The sequence below is a fragment of the Tachypleus tridentatus genome, chromosome 10 (genome assembly GCF_004210375.1).
Source record: "Tachypleus tridentatus isolate NWPU-2018 chromosome 10, ASM421037v1, whole genome shotgun sequence".
In the NCBI taxonomy this organism is placed as follows: Eukaryota; Metazoa; Arthropoda; class Merostomata; order Xiphosura; family Limulidae; genus Tachypleus; species Tachypleus tridentatus.
In genome coordinates, this window is record NC_134834.1 from 30,550,140 (window position 1) to 30,573,280 (window position 23,141).

Genomic DNA, 23,141 nt, shown 5'->3' on the forward strand with positions numbered 1-23,141 from the left:
TATGTATATAATATACGTTTATATGATCAAACTACAGTACAGAATTAGTACAGCATAACAGTTGACACGAGATATCAGTAAACCCATGCAAGCTTCATACTTCTTCGGACGTGTGCGAGATGTCTTGTAATGTCTGAAGCTAATAAGAGAAATAAAAAATATATAAAATATACGGGGATATAGTGCGGATTGACCTTCCACATCTGTCCCTCGTGCCGTCCTCTGATGAGCCTCGATGTTTTTCGCTTTAGGAAGAGGAACATCAACTCGTCTGGAGCTAATGAAATAACGAGATTAGGGAAACGTTTTCAGCCTCACTCTTAGTGAATTTCGCCTCAAGAGGATGAAGACGAAATGGGACTGTCTTGAAGCATGTCGGTAAGTGACACTTGACGGGTACACACGAGTCTTGAACACGACATACGACGGATTGAACCACATGGTCACCACCTCCCTCGACCTTCTTAACACACTTCTTCCCTCCTAAGAAGTTAACGATCAGGATTCTCCATTATCGACGACCTTCCCAAATTGGATTTGTTTATAAAGATGCCAGGATCGATTTACTACCAGCCAATTCTGAACTGAAGGCACAATTAAGATTTATGGAGAAAGAGACCTCGTAACCAAGACAACACTTAAATTATGCATTGCCAACTGACACCTGAGGGGCGCAGATGAATCTGTTTAGTATTAAAATCGAGATAATGGGCTCAAAAATAAAGGCCTAGTATTATTGCTTAAGATTAATAAGTGTAATCAATTGAAAGTTCTACTAGGTATTATTAGTGAAAGGGTAATTATGATGCACGTTAGGTTTTCTTATAAACGTTGCAATCGATTTCGTAGACGTCGCATATAATAATGTCGTATTAGTATTGTACAACATACCTAATAAGCATTAGTTTCAATAAAATTCCGAAATTCAAATTAATTATTGGATTATCAAATGGCTGAATTACAGTTACGTAAGCCTAAAATAACTGAGATTCCAATCAATGAAGATATCTTAAGTACAATGTAACCAATTTGAACACAGTACATGTGTGGAAATGAGTATCTACTACCGTTTAAGAACGATTCTTAGCGATATTTGCTTCATGACTTTGAAAGACTCCTTCACTGAATTGACATGTGATTAATAAAAGTAAAACTTTAGTTCGGAATAACTCTAAAAAAAACAAAAAAACATGGTGTGTGATTCCAAGAACGAACTTTGTGGTTCAGAACGACTTCAGATAAGAATTTGTACGTGATAACAGACGTTAAGTTCTATCTTACAATGACTTCATAACAAAATTTATATGATTATTACGGTGATAAGTTTATATAATTATTGGAAGCAAGGGCCTATTTAATTAATTACTTAATCAGACATTGCTACTGATAGAGATAAAAGTGTTCGAATCAGAAAGTTATTTTATTTTAACCTGTCTACGAAGTTAACCTGAAATAAGGAAAGTGCAAGTGAACAGAGAGAATATGGTATAACCATTCTTAAATCTGCATAGTAACAATTTCTGCCTTAACGTAAATATTGTCCTTTTTATCTTATTAATGGATCTTATTCTGCTCTGTAGGATAGCATGGATGATCCATCTGATAACCCTGGAGATAGCTTTGGAAGTCTTAAACTTTATTTTATTATTTCCAAACAGAGATATAGCTTAACAGAAAAATCTAAAATACAAAATGGCATCTTACTTGGTTACATAGACAACCTTTTATTTACAATTACAACAGGATAATCATACAATTATAAAACACGACTAGAATAACATAAACACGTTGCATTTATACAAGTTGAAATATATACAGGTGTTCTGAAAACATGAAAAAACGAACAGTTTACTTAAGTGTAGAAAATTACTGTAATTTGAGCCTACAACGTAGCCTCCATTTCCTCACGTACTGTTATGTTTAAAAATGCATTTAAACTGATATTTAGAAGTCAAATGTAACTAATTATATGTACAAGTTTAACATTATAACGCGTGCCTTATAACATCAAATTAATTAAATGTAAATTAAATGCTCATTTAGAAAGCTACTGAAAGAATTTTCAATAATAAGAAAATAAATAAACATTTGTTTCATGTGTCTTATTTCTCTTTCTTATGACAGATATTTTATACCGAAATCCATATTACATTTAATATGGAAATGTTAACATTAAGTAAACATTTCTGACAGAGACCTCGCCAAGTAGAAGCAATTCAACTTTCTGCGGCCACGTGGGTGGTAACGACAGACATTTCCCTAAATGTACTCTAAAATCTGATAATAAGCAAATTATGGTGATGGAAGTGAAAAGCACAAGAATAATGTTTGAATATTTCTTTTCTTGCGTCGGGGACTGTTGAAATACAGTAGTTCTTTTACACGATAAACAGCTGCTTAACTCGATGCTTTAAGCTGCGACTTTCTTTTTTGATAAGTTTGATAGAGACCAGTTGGTTACAAGATAATCTGGTAATCATTAGAAGTGTTATATCGCAACAGGAATTGTAATTGATAGATTTACAGAGTGCAAATAATAGCTAAGTGTATAAACCGTGATCAATCACAACATTTGAAAGACTTTATCCATTTTAAATCATGTAACACACACACACACACACATATATATAGAACATTCTAAATCCTCACTGAGGCTTCCCACCCAATGAATCTATAAATACTGATCAACAGTATTGTGTATTTCCTACGATTCGTTTTAGATGCAGCTTCATGAAGGCCGCAGCCCCAAGTTTATGAACTCCTGCAGTACATAACGTTTGAAATATTTATTGATTTCCTAGTGGTTATTGTGTTTGATATAGAATATAATAACTTTCGATCAGAGTGAGCTATGAACCTAGAAAGAAACTAAATTCAACCTGGCCATCAGTATAGCTAATATTTTTTTCTTATGTCTCTTATTGATATTAGAGTGCGCTGTTTCATTAGCCAAATATCATCGTTAGTAACAATACTTTTGGTCATAATCCCAACAATATCTCACGAGCTTCGAGCAGTTTAGGAGACGTAGACTAGTCCTAAATATATATATATATATATATTATGCAAACAATGTTAAAGAATCTTTACAATATATGTATAATAATAAACAATAAAATCGAAAGGAAAAATAATGAAATTCGATATACTAAAAGGGAAGAACGAAGTCCTCAAAGTTCTCGTGTTCGTTTTCAGAATAATAATTAGAGTATTATAAAGTGTACACTAACTATATTCCCATACAATTCTACGTAAACTTAAAATGTGAAAGCAATACTAATCACAGTGATTGACTAAAGCATAAAAAATATTCAGGTAAGATCTATCCTATGAAAAACGAATCTCTGCTGCTACATTTTACGTCTTCTAAGTAATAGTCACATGTAGACATACGTATAAAAACTATAATGATGAAGTATGAGAGACAGTAGAGACTGAGAGCAGTGCTAAAGCACGAGACGAAGAAGAAGCTTCATAAACAAGCCAACAGTGTATTAATATCGACAAACAAAATAACATTAAAATATTACTAAGATTTTATATTGAGATATGTAAAACACGATATCTTTACATAGTTTATTAGCAGTTTGGTTGTATTTTTATTTTATAATTTTCTCTATTCTGGTGCGGTTAGCTAAATCTTAATATACAAGCAAATGAGTAATTTAATTAAACATAAAGATAATGAAACTTCTAAGCCTTCTTAACATTAATTTTAAAGAGTGTTTAACTCGTTATGATTACCTTGATTCGGTTAATTTATCTGAAAATTCTGTTCGTAATGAATGTTTTAAAAGAAACGTTGCTTAGTAATAACGTTGATCAAAATCAATATTGCACATATTTGGGATTTTCTTGTAACTAATTATACTTTGAGAGAATCTAAATTCTTGAAGAATAACACTACGAGTGCTAAGCGGGGTATGAGGCCAATCGTTTCAGTGTAGAGATTTAAACGCATCACTACGTCACATCGCTATCACCTCGCTTCAACAAGGCCACGGTTGTTCTTGCTGTCCAAATGTTCACGGTCATGATTTCGGGGATCTGTAACACAGCACACGTCATCTGTTTTGTGTCACTTCGCCTCACCACAGACCGGGTCTGTGTTTCCATAGCCACTACATCCTCCTTCCTCCGATCGGTTCAGCCCGATTCTCGCTGCTTGACGTTTCATCTGTGTAATGCTGTCATATGACATGTTGGCAAAAAGCATCCTTTCCTCGTAATCGTACTCACATAGTATCTTGTTTTCATGCAGGTAGAATCTGTCTCCTACACAAAACCTGGATACAGAAAATCTCAAGATTGACAACTCTCTATAGTAACACACAGTTAACAACTACCAGATCTGTAGTTAACAAATGAGCTAATTTCAATCTTTTGTACGTAATACAATGTTTAAACATCTTAAACTTAACCGAACACACGCATACATAATACACACACACACATTAAAACTTAAACTCATTATTATTACTAATTTTTACAAAATTTTGTTAGGAGCCCGCGCATAATACGAAGTCAGATATCGAAATTCTTAATAAAATGACAAACTAAGAGTTAGTTTGACACCCGCAAAGGAAGATAGAAGTACCTGCCCCCAAATGTGTAGAATATTAAAGTGCTTATTGAAAAGAGGAGAAACAGGCACATAATAAAAATCACACACAAGAAAATTATTATACAGAAAATATATCAAAAGCAAGACAAGTTAGACATTGATACCAATAAACGACGGACGAAATCAACTTGAGTAAGTGAAAATAAGGTCACAAGTAACGAACAGTTGAGCTTACAAAAACAAAAAATATATATATACATACGATTTGAGCCACACCGGTTAACAGGGCGCTAAACACGTAGACAAGAAAACTCGAAATGAACACAACTTGACAGTGGTTGGAAACCAGAAACAATACTAATTAGAACTAGAACAGAGCTCACTAGGCGAAACTACTGGTCCGTTCAATGTTCATGCATTGGCTGATATTGATGTTGAGACAACACCTAACTGCTCTCATAATAAGCCACAAGCATAAAAAGCTGTTCTAATTCTTTTATAAATATATATAAAAGTATACCTACTTTTTCGGTTAACTCACAAACGAAATTGTTTTTATTCCTAATCACGTAAGTGTCCATAGAAACACTTGATTTTGAATACTTTATGAAAACAATGTTTTATTAAAATCCTCTTCTAAAAAAAACAACAAAAAACTCCTAGCTGAGATCTGTAATTAATTATTTTGAAAGAGGTGAATTCAGTCATTTGTGAATCGTTTAAACAGTAATAACGGTTGACTGAAAGACTGTATGAATTTTAGGAAACATTTCTTATATCATCTATTCCTTATTATTGTTTGTTTTTTTCTAGTATACGTACCAGCATAGATGAGTATAATTTTGTTAAAACGTATTTTAGATGATTAATTAGGGAATACTTCATAAATATTGTTTTGACTCTTTTGAAAATCGTTCTTTTTTTTCATTGATAAAAAAAAATTGGTTTAAACAGAAAAGCCAAGAATTTCCTGAAGGATATAATTCTTAAAACATCAGACATCATTGCATTGGAATACGCAAAGAAAAGTAACACAGTCGAATATTACATTGTTCAGGGTAAGAAAAAATATATAGGAAATTTCAGTAATTAATTGGATTAATTCCAGTAATGAGGGTATTTTTGTATTTCACAAAATTTTTATGAACCCCATAACCAACAGAGTCATGAATTCACAAACAATTTGGTCTAAAAATAGGCTAAAATATTTAAAAACTCAATTATTCATGGATACCATCGACAATCCAAATGTTCGACTTCGAGTGTACTCCAACTAAAACACTGTCTTAGGGGAATGTCTCTTGTGTACCAAAAAAAAACAACAACCCAAAAACAGCTTTTCACCAATACTGGTCCAGAACTATCTAAAGTATTGTAGCTGTTTTGTTTTTTTGGCTAAGAAGCAATATGGCGTGTACATTAAGATTTTGTTTGTTGGATTTCGTGCAATGATACAAGGGACTACTGGTGATAGCCATCCGTAATTTTGAAATGACTAGCAGGAAGATAGTAAACATCATCCACCACTAATTCAGACTGAATAATATGATTTTAATGCTAATCTTATAACGCATGCGTGACGTTAAAGTGCAAAGAGTGTTTCAATTTTCTGAAGTCAAAAATCATGGATCCTCAGATCCACATTCTCGCATGTAAACTACTGACCCAATCTAGTTTATTAATCAGGGGTCGAATTCTCTAAAACCGGTTTAACTAAGATATATTTATTTATAGTGTGTTTGTTTGTTTTTAATTTCGCGCAAAGCTACACGAGGGCTATCTGTGCTAGCCGTCCCTAATTTTACAGAGTAAGACAAGAGGGAAGGCAGCTAGTCATCACCACCCACCGCCAACTCTTGGGCTATTCTTTTACCAACGAACAGTGGGATTAATTTTCACATTATAACGCTCCCACGGCTGAATGGGCGAGCATGTATGGTGTGATGGGAATTCGATCTCGCGACCCTCAAATTACGAGTTGAGTGCCTTAACAACCTGTCCGTGTCGGGCCTTATTCTTTTAGTGTGTTAACCAGTTTGTCTAATTGGCATGTAATACTCTTGTGGTTAGAGCGCTCGATTCGCGATCTGAGTTCGAATCTCAGTCGCCGAACGTGCTCATCTTATCTGTACGGGTGTAAAAAGTCTGCCGAATAATTTAGAATAAATGTGTTTCATTATTACTACATATTCTTCAAAAACCTATATAATTATCGATTCATTACGGCGAGTAAAATATAATGAAAAACAATATACAATATACAACCCATCACCATAAGAAGCTTAGTTTTGTTTTATCAAGCCTACTGACGAGGCTTTATTAGTTTGTTCGTGAGACCACCGAGGGAAATCGAACCCCTTGACTTTAGCGTTGTAAATCGGTAGACTTACTTCTGTACCAGCAGAGGGCTGAAAAGAGTAACAATTTCCCCAAAACAGATATAAATCAGCAACTACTTGAGTGACAGAAATAGCTCCAGGGTTATTTTTGATTTTTGTGGGGTGTTTCACATTTGTGCCAAGTGTTTCATAAGAAACACAACGAAAGGCAAACAGTAATTAAATCTCTACATATTAATAGTCTAAGAAAATGACATTTTGTGTATTTCCACGAAAAGTTTGTAGAGTAGAAAGATGTTTTGTATGCCAAGTGGATTCAAGTCACGTCATTGGCTAATTTTTACTACATATTACCAGAAACTCTGGTACCAAATAAATTGTAAAAAAAGTTTGTCCTAGAGTTCTTTATTTTAACCCTAGGTGGTTCTCTTGATCTAACGAGTAATTCAGAGAAGGGGAAAATGTCAGTTATAGAACACATAGTTTGGGTATCACAAAGCAGTGACTTAGCATTTCTTGTGAGGTCTCTTACAAGACATTTCTAAATCTTGGCTTACATATAGCAGGTCAAAGATTCAATATCAATAAAGTCTCTGCTTTAACATGCATGAGAAATCAACTGATGCAATATGACTGTCTCGCAGTAGAATTATGAGTGAAATAAAAGTCTTGGCTTCGTTAGTCCGAGAAATTTGGATTCATGTAATATGAAAAACTTTACACCTGGAAAGGTTCAAATAATAATAAAAAAAGCCAATTCGTTACTTAGATCTCTTTAAGACGTAGAAAATTAAGACTCTCTAGAAAGATGGAAATCAACGATTTAATTAATCTGAAAAGATAACACGTGAGGAAAGTGATCTCCGTATGAGGCAACACATGATTTGAATGAAAGTAAGGTAACTTTTGGTGTAGACAATCTAGAAAGGAGATTGTCCGTTATTAAGACGAAGGTTTGGAAGGTACTAATAAAAAATGGGCGATTTTGGCTTTCTTTAGAAAATTCGCGATTTATGCTTTCTAAAAGGCTAAAAATTTACGATTTAACCAGTTTGGAAGATGGTCCAAGATTTAGAGTGTCATAAGCATGGAAATTCGTGATTTATTCAATCATGGAGAAAGAAACCTTTTTACACAGGCAGTCTGGAAGAAATATAATTCACATCACAGGTAGTATGCAAATAGATAAACAGGCAGTGTGAAATGATAGATAAACTGTGTCACTTGCAGTGTGGATAGATAGATAAACTGTGTCACATAAGGTCTAGAAAGATAGATAAATTATGTCACAGGCAGTCTGTAAAGGTAGATAAACTGTGACACAGACAGTATGGAAAGAAACTAACCCATAATTTAAACGTTCTACAACTTATGGCTCTTATGGGAGGAATGAACATAGTCATTTTCTAAATCGTTTCAACATTATTTAAAATATGAAAAGAGACTAAACTATTTATAACTTAATTAAAAGACTCTAAATCAAAGCAAGGAATTCATTAATATAATATTAGTTTGTGGGGAGAACTATATTTCTCACCTTGAATTTTTATCAACTGGTGTCATAACTGCACACTATACAATTCTAATACTTTATATTAGGGTATGTTAAATGATTAAATGGGTGGAAGAACAAGGTAATGTTATTTGCTAGATAATATTTGAACCAAATATTTCATGTAACTGTATTAAACGATTATCCCAAAGCTTAACTTCTGTCCATACCTGGTAAGACCATAGAATAAATAAAACGATTCGCCGTTCCCTCTCTTCCGTTTCTTATTCTTGTTAGATCAATGTCAACTGATGATGAAAAGAGCTCAATCAAACTTGCCTGGAGCATCAGAACTGAATTTAATCATGATGAAGACAACTTCTGAGAACAAATTAAAACCCCACCCTTTGCTGATTGATTCGATAAAAGAGCACGTGAGCTAACTCGGTGACAAACCACATTCAGCTGGCCAGTCGCCCACCCTGTGTAAACAGACAATTACGGAAAGGAGAGACCACTAGAAGGCTGCAAACACACGATGCAATTTGTGCACTGGCTCAGGTTAATCGTCTATTTCTCTCCGGGGATGTCTTGGAAAGCGTGCCGCACGAGGAGACAGCGTTCGACGATCATCAATTGCATTGGGCTTGATAGGCAAGCTAATTAGGCTTAGCCATGCCCTTGATTGGAGCCTGATTGTTCCGTGTAGGTAAAAATTCTGTTCCTATCTCATACACTGTCTGGCATATCAAGCCAGGTGATTACAGCGATCATGAAGTCGTTACTAGAAGTTCCCCGTTTTATGTGCTTCATTACCGTCTTCTGATCAGTGGCTCGACATAGATTATCTAACCAGCAATGTTTCAGGAAAATCAATGATCGAGTCTCTAATATCGCGTTTCACTCTGACTACGACAGCTCAGACTGCTATATAATTCTTTTGTTTTTTTTAGTTATTCTGTTCGAAGTACGAAACGGTATCTATCCAGACATTTATGCGATTGATGGAAATTAAAAGTCCCGTAGGTTCTCATAAGTGCTCATAATTGAATTGTTATAGACTGTTGTCGTTACAACAGATGTAGATATTAGGGTAGCATACTTGGCCAGTGAGAGATTTGTGATTAGATATATACCAATCAAATTACGTAAAATTCGAATCATATTTATATAGATGTTAACCATCAACGTCAACTCAAGATAACGACAACGTATGCAATTTATTATTCACTTATGTTCTTACTACCATATAGATAAGTAATCGTTGTCGTGTTTAATCAAGCTTAACAAATGTTTTCATCGCTAGGTTCCGAAAGTACAAGCACTATTTCAAATAAATCTTCAAACAAACAACATTAGACATATTTGTGTGTTTACATCTACGCTACAAGACTGAGTTTATTTCTAATAACCTTAATATTCTCTTAACTCATGATTCCATAAATAGTGTTCCACAATTCTGAGATTTCACAACTGTAGGTAAACCTGTCTCTTCTGCTAGGAAAGAAAGGTCAAAACTGTTAACAACAGCTTTGCAAGAGATAAATCTTGTTCAGTTTGTTGGTTTTGTAACACTTCTCTTTAAAGCACTCTCTATAGTACCACAGAAAGGACAGGTCTAGTCTACTCCTCGCAAAGACATTCGAAGACATGATTACAGTATGCACACACTTCAACAGATGCAATTCTTAAGACTCGGTGTCAGTGTAACTGATCAGGTGTTCTTCAAAGACAAAGAAGGGAAACGTTTATTTTTTTATCTTTATCTAGAATTCGTTCTTGAAACACACCAGGTGGTCTGCAGTACAATTTGTAAAAGTTCCTGCTCTTTGGAGCAAAAGTATCCAAATGGCTACTTAATAGCAACTCCAGCTGTGTTTAATGTTTTATTGACTTTTTGATATTGTCATGGTAGTCGGCAATATACTTTAACTCTTCTTTTTTAGAACTAGGTAATAAACATAACGTCTTGTGTTATGTGGCACAGTAAACAACTGTTTTCCACGTGACGTCTCAAAGGACTTGTTATAGTTGTTCTGCAGTTTCCACGCACAAGCCAGAAGCAGCTTAAGAGACATGTCTCTTCTTTAGGCCAAGATTTTTATGGATTCTGTCATTTACAGTTCCTGCTACTAATGTGTTATGATTTACCCAACTTTTACGTTTTTACTAGCGAATGTATAGTTTAACCTTTTAATCCTTAATGGTGAACAAGTGGAAAAACGTTTCTGTACCAAATAATTTGTCAATTAATTTTGTTATCAAAACAGACTTAAAGACAATGGAGATTGTTTTTAAACAGCAAATGTTTTGGTTAACACATTTTTTAAAAAATTTGTCTTATGGATAGTTGACATAGGAATAAATTATTATACGCGCTTAATACAACGCCTTTCAATATAGGAATAAATTATTATACACACTTAACACAACGCTCAACAGCATAGGAAGAATTATTATACACCCTTAACACAACGCTTAACAGCATAGGAACAAATTATTATACACACTTAACACAAAGCTTAACAATATAGGAATTGTTATACATCGTTAACATAACATCTAACAACGTAAAAAAAACAAACTGTTCTACATATTTAACATGACACTTAACAATGTAGAAATAAATCATTATACACTCTAAACACAACGCCTAACAACGTATAAGAAATTGTTATACATCGTTAACACAACACTTAACAACGTAGAAAGAAACTGTTCTACATATTTAACATGATACCTAACAATGTAGAAATAAACTATTATACACTCTTAACACAACGCCTAACAACGTATAAAAATTGTTATACACCCTTAACACAACGCCTAACATCATGGAAGAAACTGTCCTACATATTTAACATAACACTTAACAGTTTCTGACACGCAACTGTGTTCATCACTGCTGCACCAGACACGGATGTGAGAAGAGAGAGTGTGGGTTGTTGTTAGGGAACAACACGCAGGAGAGCTGAGGTCACAACAAAATAAACGAAAATTTGGTGGGTCAGTGGGTGTCAAGATAAGATGACTGGCAGAAGAGGTAAAATTGGCGGAAAGTAAGAGGGAGGGTACAGAATGAAAAGAAAAAAGATACAACGATTGACTCAATAATCCTACTTAAAACATTCAAACCAAGTAAAAACAAACATAGCCTTTATTTACACAGATGGCATTAAATTAGGCATGGCATGGTCAGGTGGTTAGGACACTTGACTCTCAATCTGAGGGTCGCAGGTTCATGTCCCTGTCACACCAAACATGCTTGCTCTTCCAGCTGTGGGGAGCATTATAATGTTCGGTCAATCCCACTATTCGCTGGTAAAAGAGTAGCCAAAGAGTTGGCAGTGGGTGGTGATGACTAGCTGCCTTCCCTCTAGTCTTACACTTCTAAATTAGGGACGGCTACCGCTGATAACCCTTGTGTAGCTATGCGCGAAATTCAAAACAAACAAATAAACAAAGTCTGCAGATAATATTGATCATACATAGTCTGAGTTATTTAAAGACAATTAGAACCATAAATAAAAGGTGGACTAGTCATTAGAAATGACCTTGCATCTCGAAAGGACAGCAAAACTGAACCTTTTAAATAAACACAAAAAAGGAAGCACTTGTATATAATTTAGTCTTAGTAGAAAGCTACACGACAACCACAAGGGACATAGAAGTTTCAAAACTCGCCCGAGATCACCTTTGAGATTGTCGTACCACATACTGATGAAGGTCAGCTTTTTAAGTTCAACAGTCATACGTGGTCACAAAGACTGTTTAAGGTTATTGTGCTTTGCTCAAGAACGATTTTAAGGCTCTGGTTTGAATGGATCAGTAGCGGGTGCTAGAAATACGCAAACATTTTTGAAATTCTAGAATTAAAGTTATATACGGGTAGGCGTAATATTATGAAAGTCATTACCAACCGTCATGAACAACCATCCGCAAAGCTTTAAATATGTGTTTTATTCATAACACAATGATGGTGCTTAGCTTAATATACATATATTACCTGTGGTTGCACTGTTGGCATGCGAAACATTCCAAGTGATACACATTTCCTCTGGCTCTCATCACCATCTCAAAGGCTGGGATGGTTTTGTTACATGCTGAACATAGTCCTGTTGTTCCAAACAATCTGGAAAATACAAATGGAACAGTTAACTTCTGTACTGTATTTGTTTCAACCAATCTGTGTTGTAGAAGATGTATCATTTACTTCGATAATAATTATTAGATTTAACATGTAACGAAGAACACGTAATGTTTATCTGAAAGAGACTCACATAATAATAAATTTGACAACGTTACAAATACATTGTTTATTCAAAACCTTCGTCAAAATATTTCAGACTATACGCAAAAGTTCGTATAATTTCCATTAAAGAAAGTGTCGTAAGAATGAGTTACTGTAGTACAGTACATTGGAACAGTTGGTGATGTCTTAATCCACTTAGCTTATCCATGGCGGCCGCACAACCATATTCAAGTTGAAATAGTGTTCATAAAACATTCATAAAAAGGCTTAACATGCGTATATTTATTATACACATTTATGACCTAATTATTTTTAGACGTCTAACTGGATACAATCTGAAAAACAGCTGAATGTCCGGTAAACTGTAGATAAATCTGTACTGAGCTCTGAAACAAGTTGGATCAATTTATTTAAAAAAATCTACTTCTTGTTTCTCATTAAAAAATGAAAAATCGAAATATATGATTTGGGGACATTATGTAACTACTAAGACTAATAATGAATATACTCGTCCTTTAAAATAACATTTGGTCTTAAAGAATAGTGTACTTCAACGTATATTGCAAATATAAATGTTTCTGGTACTAGTAGTTGTTTGTGGGTTTGTGGCTCTAGTATTGTCATCAGGGAAACAATGTCCAGATACAGCCAATGACTGCTACTTTTCAAACGTATTTTTATTTTAATCGATAAAAGATCTCCTGCTTACAATGTGATGAAAAAATACTGGTGAACAAACAATTTGAATGTTCAGTAATCAGTTTTACGGGCATTAGATATTAGCCTCTCTACATTCCATACCCGAACATTAAGCACTTTATGCAAGTTTTTTTCTCTCACTTTTAAGTTTAATGTACAAAGTTGTTAATAGCTCGCTCATAATATAGATTTCTCATCTTGCCGATTTTTTTTTGGTTTATTTTGGGTATTTCGAAAATTCAATGAGGTAGAGAGAGATTATGAAAACTATCTCTTGGTCGTTCAGAGAGTGGTAGCATTTTTCTTTTTTCTGCAAAGGTTACAGAGGTTGTTAGAGCATTAGAATTCCTTGAGATAAGTGGATGCTTAAGAGTTATATTATGTATAACGTTATGGTGATTTCAGGTTTCATTTACATTTCCAGTAACGGTTTTTAAAATTTTGTTAGTCTCTGGTTAACATAGCCAACAGGATTCGGCATGTTTCTCTCGCTCTCTCTCTATGCCTAAGAGAGAAATGAGGCGTGTTAGAGGCTTAAGGTAACCCTTAATCTCAGACGAATCGTGAATTTCCGTACCCAATGAGACGTGATTTGTGGGGAGAAGCTCACGTGCTGATACTGTAGCAGCTGGTTTACTACCTTTTGATGATCGTACACTCAACGGTGTAATGCATTGTATCTCAACATCATGTTGCTTAAATTTGTTGATTTGAGAAGCTAAACCATTTTAACCCTACTTAGTTACAAGACTGTGAATACTTTCTAGCTTGTTTAATGGTGAACACTTCTAGAATTTTAAATTTAAAAATATAAAATATATGCAGACGTTAGATATGGAAATATATATATATATCTATGCACAATTTACTTAACGTACTTTAAACTTCTGAACTCTGAATTAACATCACACTGACGTAGTGCATTTACCAAACGTTAGACAGAAGCAAGCTTCATGAACCCCACTGACACAGCGGCTTGTCTGCGGACTCACTTCACTAGAAACCGAGTTTGGATACACGTGGTGGGCAAAGCTACACAATGGGCTATCTGTGCTCTGTTAGAGCACAGTTAAGTCCGTTAGAGTTTAGAATACTACAACATATTACAAAATGCTTCAAGTAAAATGATTTTTGTACAGTAATTGCATGAAATCTGTCCTACAGGATTTTAAAAATGAGACTGGTAATCAAACTTGGACGAAAATAGAAACATATAAATAATATGTACTTACTTTATGAAGGACATGGCATCATTTACAGAGCGTTTCAATGCTTGAGTTGAGCTTATATTAAATTCAGAGTATTAACGCATTTTCGCAGATATGTGATAGCCCCTTAACTTCACGTGAATAAATTTCTCATCAACTGTGGTCCTAGTTAATTGGTGGAGCTTATTACATCTATTAATTACAAAGTTACAGGGAATAGAAACCCATTATGGTTGTTGGTCGACCAAATGAAGCCATAAGTAGTAGTCAAAGCGACGAGCCTGTTTCTATGTAAGCCTTGACTAAACCCCTGCCATTAAACTCTCCAACTTTCATTAAGTTTATAGTGGTATCGACTTATATCGGAAATGTAATGGACTTAAAAACCACATTAAGTCCGAAGCGTTCTAAGTGTTTTATTTTCCAAACAGCCGGACGTTTGAGAAATAAGATACTCATTTTGTGATAAGAACGTTTTTATTCCTGTCATATAGACCTCATAGAGTGTCATTAGCAGTAATAAAACCAAGCCCAGATATACGTAACCTTAGACAATGTCGCGATAAATACACAGGTATACTCAGTAACGGTAAGAGTTAAGGTAGGTTACGGAACAAATACTTGGGTGTTAATACCTGTAGTAACAGCAGATCGTCAAACACGCTGTTGCTTGGTCTGCGTGTCAATGACGTTTGAATATACATTTTAATTTCCTGCCCACTTTCGGTGGACACAACCCAGATAGCCTATTGTGCAGCTTTACGTTTAACAACAAACAAACGTAAGAATGGGTACGGTTCTATTCGAAGATAACTGCAAATTCACTGGGTTCGTAGAGAGTACATTCGTAATCTTGTAATTTTCTTACACTATTTCGCGCATGTATGTGTCTTCTTATAGTAAAGCCACATTGGTTTATTTGCTGTGTCCATCGAGGGGAATCGAACCCTTGATTTTAGAATTGTAAATTCGTAGACTTACCGCTGTCCCTGCGGGGAATTTTTATTTCGCAAATTAAAATACTAACACTTAGGGATAGTTGTTTGTTTTTTGTTTCAGAAGGGCTACCTTCGCATTGTCGTTCCCAGTTTTGAACTGGTAGACAAGAGAGAACAACACCTACCGCCAACCCTTGGCACACTTTTCTGACCAATAGTAAGATTTTACCGTTATTTTTATAACTCATCCACAGAGGATTGTATTTCTATGAAAGTGTGAATTATTCAATCCTCAGATTCTTAGCTTCGTACACATTAGTCTGAGGTCGACTTTTACTTAATGAGAGAATTATATACATATATGTATTATTCGTAGATTATGAAATTTTCAAAACCAAGCTCAAAACGCAGAGATTAAGACTAGGTCATAGATCAAAGTCACGTTGAATATCACTGATACATAATAATATGACAGACCAAAGGAAGTAGTTGGCTTTCATACAGTGTGTTTATTGGCTACGGTGATTTCAAACCACGCCTCGATAATCGAATCCAAAATTGTAAATCATAGGTAAAAACAAAACGAAGCGAGATAAAACTATTACAGCTCTAGTACGATAATAAACCGGTTGAGAGCTAGAGATACGAAACTAATTACATAAAACAAGATTGGAAAAAGGGTTTAAACTTGAGAAAAAAGTATGGCAAAGCATTTTCATCATTATTTTTTGAAATGTCGTAAATCATTAGGTTTAAGAGAAACTTCAGAATATTTCCTTTGAAAAGAGTCACAATCCTCAAAGCTGTTATCGTAAATTACATATACGCGTGTTTTTTCCTTCTTTTTATGATAATGTAAGGAAGGTTTGTTTGTTTTGAAATTCGCACAAAGCTGCACGAGGGCTATCTGCGCTAGCCGTCCCTAATTTAACAGTACAAGACTAGAGGAAAGGCAGCTAGTCATCACCACTCATCACTAACTCTTGGGTTACACTCTTTTACCAATGAATAGTGGGATTAACTGAAACATTATAACACTCCCACGGCTAAAAGGGTAAGTATGTTTGGTGTGACAGCGATTCGAACCTGCAGCCCTCGGATTATGAGTCATGTGCCTTAACCACCTGGCCATGGCGACGTGGAAGGAAGGTATTGCTTTTTTATATTTCGTCTACAGATTTTTTTACAACGCTAAAATGAGGGGCTCGATTCCCTTCGGTGGGCTCAGCAGATAGCCCGATGTGACTTTGCTATAAAAAACAACATACACTCTTATATTCTACTTTCAATGGGTATAAAAATGTAAGTAACAGGCTTGTCTGTTTTGGTTTTCTTTACCATTTAGTACAACTGAAACTTATATGTAGTTGATGTGATTGATAAATAACTACGCCTATCTATAATGATGTTGTTTAACTTATGTAGTGCTAACTACAGTGGCAAAGACATAATATACCATATGAAAACGACTATAAGAATTGAAAAATTATATATATAATCAGTCTTTCACTTTACAGTTAAACTTAAAAATTTCCAAGGAAAACTCCATAAAAACTGTAAAATGTAAGGTTGTCTAAATATAATTTTATCTTCCCATCCCACCCCCTCGAAGTCCAAGAACAATTTTTATGCTGTTTATAATATTAGAAGTATTGACTTATTTGTTGGAGAATCATTGTTGGAAACCTAGAATATTGAAGAATACAATGTTCACCACGCATCTGGAAAACCGAGAACAATTTCTCAGATCCCAGCTCACTATCGTAATCGTTTGACGCATACGAAGGGGTCATTCGTGTATTTCATAGTGATTTCTTAAAGAGTACAATGGGTATAGAAAAAAACACATGATCGTTACGGCGTGCCCTCGTGACCATTTCGTCTCCAACCTCCCATAATCACTAGGCCTTGAGGTCCCTTCTCCTGCCCACTAGGTCATTTTTACTTTACAACTATTTTCTTTCTCAAGCACTGGAGAGAAGGAGAAAGTAGGAGAGGTTGTAGAAGAGCTCAGAGCAAACATATATATGCCACGAGTGCCTTGAGGTCAATTATTTCTGGCGCGTGCTGTCTGCTTTCCAGCCACTTGATTGCGCTAACCTCGTATATCTAACGATATGCTAGAAGTTGGCTTTTATGCTGGGGGATGTAACAGATAATTATCAAGACATTACGCTGTGGTTTTGGTTTCTTTTAGAGAAAGATGTTGCTTCAGTACCTTTAATGGATATACCATCAAACATAATAATAAGACAACTAATATAACTAAGAACATAATAAGACAACTAATATAACTAAGAACATAATAAGACAACTAATATAACTACAAACACAATAATAAGACAACTAATATAACTACTAACGTAATAATAAGACAACTAATATAACTACAAACATAATAATAAGACAACTAATACAACTACAAACATAATAATGAGAAAACTAATATAACTACTACCGTAATAATAAGACAACTAATACAACTACAAACATAATAATAAGAAAACTAATATAACTACAAACACAATAATAAGATTTTTTCGTAGACTAACGTATTCTTTTATTATCAGTAATTTCTGATCAAGCAGGAATTTGTAAGTTATTGAAGATATCTTTTTATAATTAATTAAATTGGTGCATATAACTTGTGCCAAATCTATAAAGATTAGAATGCATTGATTCATCATGCGGGTCCCTCGCTATTAACGATATTTGCAGCCGTAAAAACCCCACTATATCAAACAAAATTTGCCCAACTTTGAAAATTAACCTTAGTCCTAAATTCATATATTAAACAAACAGCACAAAATAATCTTCATAGGTATAAGAATTACTAATAATACAAATATTGAATGTTATTTTTCACAGCATAGCCAATAATGACGTATTTTGTTTGTTTTATCGACAGTCTTAAATTAATTTAGTGTGCCTATTTTACACACGCGCAAAAACTTCATGCGCAAACCAACAAAGTGCTCTGTCTATATTCTGCCAATCTTGGGTATCAAAACCCTGTATTTTGTGTTATGGGTCCTCAAACGTAACACACAACTTACCTAATCTTTCACTAATATCCTTAATTATAAATATTTTGTTTTTTTTCGCGTGTTTCGTTTTAGTACAAAGCTATATACACATTAGGCTATCTGCGCTATGTCCGTCACAGGAATAAAACCCCGAATTTTAGTGTTAGAAACACTGGATCTTATCTCTGCGCTGCTGTCGTTCAATTGTCATCCCGTTTTGCTTGTCCATTGCTACTTTCGTTAATAATATTGGTTATATAATTACTGTATCGAATATAATTACTCTTATTTCGTTTTAGGTTCTTGATATATTACTGGGTTTACAGTGAAGGCACCAAACTGATGAAACCACACATTCTGCGAAATGCAAGAAAAAGTACGTTTAATTAGATATACTAAGAGACACGTTGATTTTTATCTTACTCTGATTGGTAGATGGTATTGTTACAAAACAAACGAATAAAAAATTAAACGATCCTGGAAGATTATTCAAATACTACAATCTTCCCAAAAAACATCTTCTTAAAGCGTTGAAGTTACGGTTAATTTAAATCATCCAATACACGTTTGTCTGCTACAACTACAATAAAGATACTGTTCACTTTGTCCGTCCGTCCATGCATAGTATAATTACATAAATGTAGATAGCAGCACCATCGCTTGTCTTTAGTTATTAATACAAATATGATTCAATGTCATTCATATTAGTATACGAGGTCTGTTCAAAAAATACGCGGACTGACGTCATAAAACAAAATGTACTTTATTTAGAAGTTACAGGTCTGGGACCCCTTCAAAGTACTCTCCTCCCGAACGCACACACTTATCCCAACGGTGTTTCCACTTGTAACAGTCGTGGTACGCTTCTTTTGTAATGTCCTCCAGCTCCTTCGTCGCATTTGCCTTAATCTCGGGAATCGTCTCAAATCTTCTTCCTTTCAAGGGTCTTTTGAGTTTGGGGAACAAGAAAAAATCGCAAGAAGCAAGGTCAGGTGAGTAGGGGGGTGGGGAAGAACAGTGATCGAGTGTTTGGCCAAAAACTCACGAGTTCTGAGGGCTGAATTTCGCAGCAACGCGGTGCATCTTCAATTTTTCGGTCAAAATCTCGTAACAAGATCCAACTGATATCCCACACTCTTCAGCAAGCTCCCTGACAGTCAGACGTCGATTTGCCCGCACAAGGGTGTTGATTTTGTCGACGTGTGGGTCGTCAGTTGACGTGGAAGGACGTCCAGGACGCTCATCATCTTCAATGGACTGTCGACCATCCTTAAAACGTTCATGCCACTTGAAGCATGCCGTACGCTTCATAGCAACATCACCGTAAGCCGTGTTAAGCATAGCAAAAGTTTCAGTCGCAGGTTTTCCATGTTTAACACAAAATTTCACAGCAAGTCGTTGCTCCTTCAGGTCATTCATTCTGAAATCCGCCAAACGAAAAAAATCGCACTTCACTTAAAACCGCGTAGCTAATACACAAATAAAGATATCTGCAATCGGGAAATGGCGTCGTAATCAGCTAATTTGTGCAAACCTAGCGACACCAAGCAGATTCCCCTGGAACTAACTGGAGCCGCGCAATTCAAACAGTCCGCGTATTTTTTGAACAGCCCTCGTACTATAATAACTTCGTATATGGTGGAAGGGCTGTTTTTGATATAACAGATTTAAAATGCATAATATTGCACACATGCTTAAATTAAAGTATTGTCAATGCCGAAGCACAAAGCTGAAATAAATTGATTTATTTTAACTAACCTTTCGATTAGTGTTAAATGGTGTTAATAAAATCAGAATCCGAGAAACTATGTATAATACACATTCCTTGAATAATAACGCTATTATATTTTGCTGTTTGTATTAAACATATCAAAATCGTTTTAAGGGTTCCACCTAAACAATCTACATAATTTGTCAATTCTTCTGTTTCTGCTCTGAAAGCATTTAAAACAAGTCACATATACTGAACAACAGATACGTGGAAATCACCTGTCGCAACGTTTACAGGAGGGAGAAAGAGCCAATGTTGTTCATTAACAAATAGTTAAGCATCTACCTTCTACAGAAACAAGGTATGTGTATTTGAAGTTTCGTGTGTAAATGTCATCGATTTGAAATCTATACATCTCATCATTCTAAATACACTAAAAGTGAATACTTTGCAGACACGTTTTTTTTTCGCATTAAAATTCCCGTGTTTCAGTTTCCAGTGTGTTCTACACCCAAATTCCTACCTCGAGTTTCAGAGTCTTGTATGCTCCACTCAAAAAGTCCTTTTCCAAGTTTTAGGGTCTTGTGTGCTTCATCCAAAAAGTCCTTTCCTAAGGTCCAGTATCTTATATGATCTACATTAAAAATCCTCTCGAAGTTTCATGGTCTTGTGTAATTCACCCTAAAAGTACTTCCTCGAGTTTCAGGGTCTTTTGTGTTCCACCCTATAACCTCTTCCCTGATACTCAAAATCTGCTTCACCAAAAATGTCCTTCCCTGAGTTACAGGGTCTTGTGTGCCCCACCTAAAATTCCTTTTCCGAGTTTCAGTGTCTTGTTGTTCATAAGTGTGCTCGGCATGGCCAAGTGTGTTAAGGCGTTCGACTCGTAATCCGAGGGTCGAGGGTTCGAATCCCGGTCGTACCAAACATGCTCGTCCTTTCAGCCGTGGGAGCGTTATAATGTGACGGTCAATCCCATTATACGTTGGTAAAAGAGTAGCCCAAGAGTTAGCGGTGGGTGGTGATGACTAGCTGCCTTCCCTCTTGTCTTAAACTGCTAAATTAGGGACGGCTAACGCAGATAGCCCTCGAGTAGCTTTGTGCAAAATTCAAAACAAAAATGTTCATAAGTAACATATTAATGTAATTCATCTTTATTGGTGAAATCCTTCATTAATTTTTTCCCAAAATTTAAAAATACTCTTGTTGCTTACTGTCTTCTTCTGTCATTAAAATGTTCTTGTCATCAATATATTAGTTATCTTAAATATATGTCACCAACGTCTTTTACTGGTAAAATACTCTTTTTACCATATCATATATCGGCTAGATGCTTTTTTCAAGTAATTCATATAATAAAACATAATAATTTTGTAACTTATGTACTATATTAAAAAACTAGCCGATCAGTGGCACAGCGGTATATTTGTGGACTTACAGCGTTAGAAACCCGGTTTCCTCACCTGTGGTGGGCAGAGCACAGGTAACCGATTGTGTAACTTTCTGCTTAACTTCAAATAAACAATGAACACGCCAGTAAAATTACTTTGTAGGTATTCTAGTATGCCGATAAAATACCCTTGGTACCAGCCTCATATATCGGTTAGACACTCTAGTCGCTAGTTATGTATATGTATATGGGTTAACTATTCCTGTCACTGTTAGACACTCTAGTCGCTAGTTATGTATATGTATATGGGTTAACTATTCCTGTCACTGTTAGACACTCTAGTCGCTAGTTATGTATATGTATATGGGTTAACTATTCCTGTCACTGTAGTCCTTCGTACTAATATATCTTCTTCAATTAATGTATTATATTAATAAAATTTTTCCACCTCAGTCTCAACTGTCGATGAGATACTCTCGACACCAACGGCCAAATTACTCGGTCGTTAGGTCTTGCTGTGAAAACATTTCTTCATTAAAATCATTTTAAAACACACTCTCCTAACTGTAATTAAATTATCTATCATTATAATCTTCTTGTTACCGGTTCACCTGTGAAGTATGTGGTTTATTTTTGAACAAAGAATCAATGTTTTGGAGAGACAAATCTTTCCTCTTGCTCTTCACAATACTGTTGACATCGATTTTCTTAGGGTAATGCAGTTGATAAGTTGTGACATTGGAACTCGTGAATAATGCATGTTGAAAAATAATGTCTCAAAGAGTGCATAGGCTCTGTCTCAGATGGTGGTTATTTAGATTGTTTGCTACAAAACAAGGCCGTTACTGTGGATACAGTTATCTCCACCGCAAGCAGAACGCGTCTTGTAGTAAATTTAAACACAATAAGCGTATAAAGCGCCCTTCTTCATTACCAGTCCTGACAACTTTGGCACACAAGTATATCAAACTAATATGCTACTTATGCACACAGCCGCCAGGTGAGAACACTCAGAAATGAAGTTTAAACATAACTTTAATGTTGACTTGCTGATTGCAATTGGGCAACATTGTTAAAGGCTATAGTGTGAGTAACGTAAGTAGAATATAGAGGAACATTCTTGTAAAATATATATAACAAGATTAAGATAGGTATACGCAATACCATTAACGAATTCATTTAGGTACAAAAACAGAAGGAGGTAAGGAAAGGAGCGATTTTGTTCAGGAGTTTAATTTCCACCAAATTATCTTTTAGCAGGCTGAACGTGTATGATTTTATTTGAGCGCGGAGTATCGTTACACTAAACAGTAAGCCCTCTTGCATGACCATTACATCCATTATCAAAATCAGTTCAAGCTTAGGCCCGATAAGCCTCTTCTGGAACACGCGCCTTATGAGGAACTGAAGTAAAACGCTTGCACTTTAGTGCTTTTCCCGTACGTTGCATTTTGTAAAAGTCGTTATTGGCCCATTAGGCATGTCGTAGCGCGGCGGCCTCTCGTCCGATTAGATGATTTAC

General features: G+C 35.2%; 1 protein-coding gene across 2 annotated transcripts in view; it reads right to left on the bottom strand.

The window, feature by feature from the left end:
* Positions 1-1,619: 1,619 nt before the first annotated feature.
* LOC143228984 (LIM domain only protein 3-like) overlaps positions 1,620-23,141 on the bottom strand; it is a 139,457-nt gene continuing 117,935 nt past the window's right edge. For both annotated transcript variants that reach the window (XM_076460540.1, XM_076460539.1), the window contains 2 exons: positions 12,402-12,527; positions 1,620-4,286 (listed from right to left, as the gene is read on the bottom strand). In XM_076460540.1, the coding sequence (XP_076316655.1) occupies positions 4,079-4,286; positions 12,402-12,527 (334 nt within the window). In that variant the 3' untranslated portion in view covers positions 1,620-4,078. The remainder of the gene's footprint in view (positions 4,287-12,401; positions 12,528-23,141) is intronic.